Raw genomic sequence first — 8,567 nt, forward strand, 5'->3', positions numbered from 1 at the left:
TGTAAGTGTATCCTGCCTTCAAGTGTATCATAACCTGTAAGTGTATCATGCCTTCAAGTGTATCATAACCTTCAAGTCTATTATAACCTGTAAGTGTATCATGCCTTCAAGTGTATCATAACCTTGAAGAGCGGTATTACCTGGAAATGTATCATGCCTTCAAGTGTGTTATTACCTGGAAGTGTACCATGCCTTCAAGTGTATCATAACCTTGAAGAGCGTTATTAACTGGAAGTGTATCATGCCTTCAAGTGTATCATAACCTTCAAGTCTATTATAACCTGGAAGTGTATCATGCCTTCAAGTGTGTTATAACCTGGAAGTGTATCATGCTTTCAAGTGTATCATAACCACGAGTTTTGCTTTGAATAAAGCCTGTCGTGTGAGTACCCGTGTCCGGATGGAGCCTGCAGAGTAACCCATCTCCTGTGCTAATCATGTAAATAACAATGCCATGAATGAATAGTTTGTTTAATGAACACATTGACAATTAATTGTTTAGTGATATCGTCGAGCAAGTACTTTATAATTCACACTGACACACTTCCGTCGAAAATTGCTCCCAAATCATGACAGGTCCTCAGTCTGCATTTATTCATAGCCTGACTCTTCGAATCAAAAATCAGTTATTTGGTCAGCTGTCTTCGATTCGTTTTCAATATACAGACAGAGATCATATTGTTCTGGTAACTTTATGCTGACATTATTACAAGAGTCACTTGTCGGAGTTGTGTGCGGATTGTTTCTGTCAGAGCGTTCTGTATTTGCATTGGCTGATTTCCTTTTTTGATCTACTTTTGTCTGTCAAGGAATAAACAATTCTATCCCAAAACAGCTTGTCAGCGATGTGAATGTACGTCCATGTCTGCATACAACGCCGGAAGTCCGCGTCCAGCTCATCCACAGGGATGTCCTCGAGAAGCACTAGAATCAGATGTTTCTTCTTCTCTATGAGACTCTGGTGGAAGGCTGTGCGGAACTCCATCAAACACCACTCGCTCTCCAGAAACTTCCTGGTTAACACCAGGATAGTGTGTCTGCTTGCCTCAACACTCTGAACAATGTTGTCAGCAATAGCGGCGCCAACTGCAAAGTCTCGCTGGTGGAGACACAACCGGAAGTTACTCCCGTCGGGAGCACCGTTCTCCAGTCGAGGGAGGAGAGTTTTCACAACCCACGTTGTGTCATGGTGACTATAGGCGACAAAAGCGTCGTATGTCTTATTGGTTGAGTCCTCAATCGGTTGACATGGAAGAGTAATATTGAAACGCGTGAAAGCAAGAATGGTTATCTCTTTCCTGTATCTTGTCATGACTATGATAGTGATCAACAAAATGATTACGACAACGCTAAGGACTGAGATCTGAGCGATATAGGCTCTCGTATCCGTAGAACACAGCATTTCTTTTGAAAGGTCTCTGATCGTTCTTCCTTGAAACTTTTCTGGGGTAACACATTTTAAGTCCCGAAGATAGGTGTAATTCATATCCTTATCTACACCCAGTAATTTGTTCATGTCCTTCTGGAGGTAGTTACTAAAGTTTGCCATCGCGCAGTCACATCTAAAAGGATTGTTTCTTATATCAATTACAGCGCCTTTCGTTTTTGAAAAAGAATGTATTTCTTGGACGCCTATCGTGCGAATGTTATTGTACCTTAGGTTTATGAGACCAATATCTTGAGAGAGGAGACTCATATCTCTCAAATCAAAACGAGAGATGTTGTTATGAGAGAGATCCAAAGATTGCAGCTTCTCAAAACGGAGTCTCCATGTTTCCAACATTGAAGGATAAACTTGTAACTCTGTGTTTGAGAAGTTTAGTGTTTTTAGCTCAGGAAATAGAGAGTTGATGATAGTGGAATATATTATGGCTGCCGTAGTATCTGTCCTTTGACTCAAATCATAAACCTTCATATTGCTATAGTTGCATATGTGTTTAAAGCTGTTGATGTCCCGCGTCGATTGTACGAAGTCGTCAGTGATCTCGTCATTCCCCTTCGGCATAAAACCTTCTGGGAAAATTAAATCTGTCTTAGTGTTCCTGTAGATGTACACCTCCAACAGCAGCGGTCCACACTCCATGGCAGGAGAGAGACTCTTCAGGTCAACAGACAACATATCCATTACGTTAAACTGTTCAGTAACACCGTATCCTTCAAACACCCTCAGCGAGTCGGGAATTTCGAGGACTTCCGGTCGGTTGAAGTCCGAGAAGTAGCACCTGTTGATGCAGTCCTTGACCTTCAGAGTGTCCAGATGTCTGGCTCGATACGGCCAGGGGAGACAGACACTGGCTCCAGGTGCACAAATAACGTCAAGAGAAGCACGAGTGTCATTATCCAACATGGCGGACCAGTTCCGGAAGTGATTTAAATCCCATACATCATCTAGTGTCACGGTGCAAGTAATGGATACCAAAGAAGGGTTTAGATGTGTGTCTGACCTACACATGGTCTCCCACCCAGTCGGAAGGTTCTGCCTTGTTCCCAGGGATGACACGTTGGCCGGCAAATCCCCAGTTGACATGCCATATGATAGTTTTGAGACATTTAGAAATGCCAAATATAAAATAATGAACATTAAACGGGACGACATTCCAGTGAGATCTTGATGGTGAAAAACTGTCGCCATTGTCAATCCTGCTTCATCATTTGGTCATTCGATCGTTGACACAACCCCTGGTCACTGGCAGTGGGTTACTATTGGTCATTGGGAGGTTCGTACCATTGTCTGTCGTTGCTGTCGCTGATGCTCTTCGGTGTAACATCTGCCTTTTAAGGTGAGACCTGAAAGCATACAAAGACTATTAATTTAAGTAGAGTGTCGAAAGAGACGGCGTTGGATGGTGTTCATAACGGTAATCACTAGTCTGTATATTACAGGCTGGATTCTTCAAAGACTGTCGCAAATTACCTAAATAGTACTTAGTAAAGCAACATGCAGCATGAATGCCAAAACGAGAATTTAAACACCGGACCAATAAATCATAAGGATTGAGAATAAGTACCATAGTTCAACGCCTTACAACAAACAGGAAAAAACAACAAAACCTATTCCATTTGACGAAACTTATCTTACGAAAGATGAATATCGGTGTATAAATAGAAATTACTAAACGAGGGTCTGTCAGATACCATTTATCTTACAACGAGTTGTTTCAAAACGTATTTAACTCGCTTTTGCTTTAACTACGTTTTGAAACAACAAGTTGTAAGATAAATGGTATCTGACAGAGTACAGTAATCTGTTTCTTACACACCATAAAATCGCACCATTTTATGGTCGAATATATTTAATTTTCATATTTTCTCATCGTAGTTGCGCAATAATACACAACACAACGTTTATGAATGAGTGACGTCACTTGGCTTCCTAATCACTACTCATTCCCAAAGTGACCCTCCACAAAAAAGTTTCTACCACATCTTCGCGTCATCAAGGCGATAATGACAATGCAAACTAGATAACATCACAGAAAATTGATTACACACTCTATAACGATAATGTTACCATGTAAATATGGATGATTTTAATTCTTGCAAGCATAAAATATTTGAACGTGTAACGTCATCATTATCGTTTGGTGGTTGTCGTCATCGGAAGATTGTTTGGATATCTCTGCACATTGGGGATTTGTACTTGTGTACCAGTTTACGTTCAATGTTCTCCATCGACTAATCAGAAGTACAGATCCCCAATGTGCAGAGATATCCAAAACAATCTTCCGATGACGACAACCACCAAACGATGACGATGACGTCACACGCTCAAATATTTTTTGCTTGCAAGAATTAAAATTGTACACATGTACATGGTAACATCATCGTTTTAGAGTGTTTAATTAATTTTCTGTGATTATCTACTTTGCATTATCACTGTTGCCTTGATGATACGAAGATGTGGCAGAAACTTTTGTGGAGGGTCACCTGAGCATGAGTAGTGATTAGAAGCCATGTGACGTCACTCGATTCATAAACGCTGTGTGTCGTGTATAATGCGCAGCTACGATGAGAAAATATGAAAATTGATCTATTCGACCATAAAATGGTGCGATTGTATCGGTAACAAGAAACTATTATTGTAATGTCTATCAGATATCATTTTATCTTACAACTCGTTGTTTCAAAACGTATTTAACTCGCTTTCGCTCGTTAAATACGTTTTGAAACAACTCGTTGTATGATAAATGATATCTGACAGACACTCGTTGAGTAATCTCTTTTGACACTGGTTATGTTTCACCATATGGATAATAATAGAAGATAAACTATCAACTGATCAAACGAAAGTATAAGAAAGCAATACCTGGACCTCAGGCATTATTGAGACCGCGACCGTGGTGAGGGAACGATGGGTGACGGATGCTATGTGACAATGGGCAGATGAGGAGAACCAGCAAGGGAAATATAACACTAAAAGCCCCGGCTGACAACATGCACTCCACGTACACTCGTGATAGATGTGTTTATATATACATGTATATATTGCGCAATGTTTTGTTCAGCTATGTTTGGATATAATGAAAACTACTTTGTTAAATTATGACATATAAAAATATGGCCTTTGATATTTACTTTCTCATATATTACTTATCTTCTGTCATGTGAGTGATTTCTAGAATAGTGACATTTGTACACAGGACAGGTCACAGGTGACGGTATTAGATACCTACACTGCATGTGTAAACAGCACATTAAGTGGCCAAACAGGATACATTGGAAGACGACATGACAGATCTTGCTATGATTGATGTCACAAGGTAAATTTCATTGCAACACATGTTTTCTTTGAAATCTCTACCTGAAAGATGGAGTCAATTACTCAAGATATATATATACATACATCTCACGCGTGTCGTCGAAAATCTAAAGACCCGTGGAGATCTGGGTTAGATTGGGTCTTCAGCAACCCATGCTTGGTGGGTTAGACTCGCTAACTTGGTAGACACATGCCTTACATCCAAATTGCGTAGATCGATGCTCATGATGTTGGTCACTGGATTGTCTGATTATTTACATACTGACGCCATATAGCTGGAATATTGCTGGTTGGGGCGTTAAACAACAAACAAGCAATCAATCGTTAATCTAAAAAATGTTATGATAAACGAATACCCAGACTTTATTACATATTTTGTTGAGACGTTGTAGGTAATACTATACACATGTGATACACCAGTGTCTGTATAATCCAGACCGCGTGTGAGCCGACTATAAGGAGCGTTATGTTCTGGAGTAGGTCTCCTAACGAGTGGATGAGCTAGAATCGAAAAACATGCCTTGGGGCCAAGATACAACCCGTGCGTGGTGCAAGGTGGCACAGTCTTTGTTGTACTGACTTGATGCAATCAGTGTTTTTGCTACCACTATTTCACTCCCAGTGCAACATAGTGGACACCTAACTCCCAGTGCAACGTTGTGGACACCTGACTCTCAGTACAACGTTGTGGACACCTGACTCCCAGTGCAACGTTGTGGACACCTGACTCCCAGTGCAACGTTATGGACACCTGACTCCCAGTGCAACGTTGTGGACACCTGACTCCCAGTACAACATAGTGGACACCTAACTCCAAGTGCAACGTTGTGGACACCTGACTCCCAGTACAACATAGTGGACACCTAACTTCAAGTGCAACGTTGTGGACACCTGACTCCCAGTACAACATTGTGGACACCTAACTCTCAGTACAACATTGTGGACACCTGACTCCCAGTACAACGTTGTGGACACCTGACTCCCAGTACAACGTTGTGGACACCTGACTCCCAGTACAACGTTGTGGACACCTGACTCCCAGTACAACGTTGTGGACACCTGACTCCCAGTACAACATAGTGGACACCTGACTCCCAATACAACATAGTGGACACCTGACTCCCAGTACAACGTTGTGGACACCTGACTCCCAGTACAACATTGTGGACACCTGACTCCCAGTACAAAATGGTGAACATGTGACTCCCAATACAACATTGTGAACACCTGACTCCAAGTGCAACGTTGTGGACACCGGATTCTCAGTGCAAAATGGTGGACACCTGACTCCCAGTACAACGTTGTGGACACCTGACTCCCAGTACAACATTGTGGACACCTGACTCCCAGTACAAAATGGTGAACATGCGATTCCCAATACAACATTGTGAACACCTGACTCCAAGTGCAACGTTGTGGACACCGGATTCCCAGTACAAAATGGTGAACATGTGACTCCCAATACAACATTGTGAACACCTGACTCCCAGTACAACGTTGTGGACACCGGATTCCCAGTACAAAATGGTGAACATGTCACTCCCAATACAACATAGCGAACACCTGGCTCCCAGTACAACGTTGTGGACACCGGATTCCCAGTACAAAATGGTGAACATGTGACTCCAGATACAACATTGTGAACACCTGGCTCCCAGTGCAACTTTGTGGGCACCGGATTCACAGTACAACATAGTAGACACCCGACTGCCAGTACAACGTTGTGAACTCCCGACTCCCAATACAACACTGTAGACACCTATGAAATACACAATGCCATTTTAGAAAGTGGTCAAATGTAACGTATGTTATATTTAGGATTACACTTTCTTAGTAAAGTACAGATTCTAGTACTTTTGGGGGGTTGAGTACTAGTACTAGAAAGTACTAGAGGAAAATAATAAAACAAAGTACTAGAATCTGTACTTTACTAAGAAAGTGTAATCCTAAATATAAGATACGTTACTGTAGACACCTCACTCCCAGTACAACTGAACCCAGTACACAATGTGGACGCTTGCTCCTAATGCAAAATTGTTGATATCTTACTCCCGACGTTGTGAACACTGGACACCCAATACAGAATCGTGAACACCTTACTCACAGTGCACAATTGTGAACACCAGACTTCCAGTACAATGTTGTGAACACCCTACTCCCAATACAACATCGTGAACACCTGACTCCCAGTGCACAATTGTGAACACCAGACTTCCAGTACAATGTTGTGAACACCCTACTCCCAATACAACATCGTGAACACCTTACTCTCAGTGCACAATTGTGAACACCAGACTTCCAGTACAATGTTGTGAACACCCTACTCCCAATACAGCATCGTGAACACCTTACAGACTTCCAATTGTACACTAGACTTCCAGTACAATATTGTGAACACCCTACTCCCAATACAACATCGTGAACACCGTTGTACATAACTGAAACACCTGACTCCCAGTACAACAGTGCACACACCGGATTCCCATTACAATGTTGTAAAAGCATCTGTTGTAGAGCATTTGTGTCCAAATCCTGATTCTACTGCGTCATATCTACAACGTACGTTCACTATAACAACAGCGGAACACTAACGCCTTTGTCATGATCCTGGCTAGAAGAAGCATGATAAATACAGTTTGTGTTTTTGTCAGACAGGGCATTTAAGACCACAAATTTGATAGAATAAGAAGATCTCGGCACACATTGTCCACTGCAAAGGATAACAGTGTTGATATATAGAGGTACCTAACATCACAACATCACATACTTCAATACTTCAAGACCCTATCAACAGTATTTCCAACGGAGCATAACTACCCCGGCGTTTAATATCAGTAAAACAAATACTTGAAAACGCCATATTTGACGTAGAAACAGATTGCGTTTCAAACCTAAACTTAAATACCAGTAGGGTGTCGATGACTTTCTTACACAACCTACACTACAACACACCAGAGGGTCCCAGCTTCCGATATACGAGTTGCAGCATTGCTATAAGCACACGACGTCACGACATCACATTGACAAACAAACATTTGTTTAAGTTAAGTAATGAGACGTGCTCGTCGCAAGAAAAAAGCTAGTTATTAAAAACTCACTTGGTCGTGACCGGCGGACAAATACTGGCCTCGCAGAACATCTCTCGCATGTAGCCTCTCATGTGTACTCAGTATCCTCAGAGGAGGCTGTTGACGATGTGAAATATAGGTCACATCCACGTGTGTTGACTCGGTTCATGGAAAGGGGAGTCATTTTCTGGCCGCTCCCTACTGAACAATGGGGAAGCCTGGTTCTTGTGTTACTCGTAACGGGGTCTATTATAGTTACAGCGTGTTGTTGATCCTGTAATCTTGTAACTGTTAGCTATTATGTAGTTCGTTCAACATACATACATACATACATACATACATACATACATACATACATACATACATACATACATACATACATACATACATACATACATACATACATACATACATACATACATACATACATACATACATACATACATACATACATACATACATACATACATACATACATACATACATACATACATACATACATACATACATACATACATACATACATACATACATACATACATACATACATACATACATACATACATACATACATACATACTGATCATGGAACATTTATACATACTGATCATAAGTTTTATACATACATACATACATACATACATACGTACGTACGTACGTACGTACGTACGTACGTACATACATACGTACATACATACATACATACATACATACATACATACATACATACATACATACAT

The 8,567-nt window shown here is 41.1% G+C and overlaps 1 protein-coding gene across 1 annotated transcript; it reads right to left on the reverse strand.

Annotated features, from left to right (window-relative positions):
* Positions 1 to 455: 455 nt before the first annotated feature.
* Positions 456 to 7,985, reverse strand: LOC124272003 (protein toll-like). Its single transcript, XM_046707177.1, has 2 exons — positions 7,858 to 7,985; positions 456 to 2,787 (listed from the first exon to the last, which is right to left on the reverse strand). Exon 2 carries the CDS (start codon positions 2,630 to 2,632, stop codon positions 749 to 751), a length of 1,884 nt encoding a protein of 627 aa, XP_046563133.1. The 5' UTR covers positions 2,633 to 2,787; positions 7,858 to 7,985; the 3' UTR covers positions 456 to 748.
* Positions 7,986 to 8,567: the final 582 nt, after the last annotated feature.

The sequence above is a fragment of the Haliotis rubra genome, unplaced genomic scaffold (assembly GCF_003918875.1).
Source record: "Haliotis rubra isolate DU_JTF1 unplaced genomic scaffold, ASM391887v1 Scf103, whole genome shotgun sequence".
NCBI classification, from domain to species: Eukaryota; Metazoa; Mollusca; class Gastropoda; order Lepetellida; family Haliotidae; genus Haliotis; species Haliotis rubra.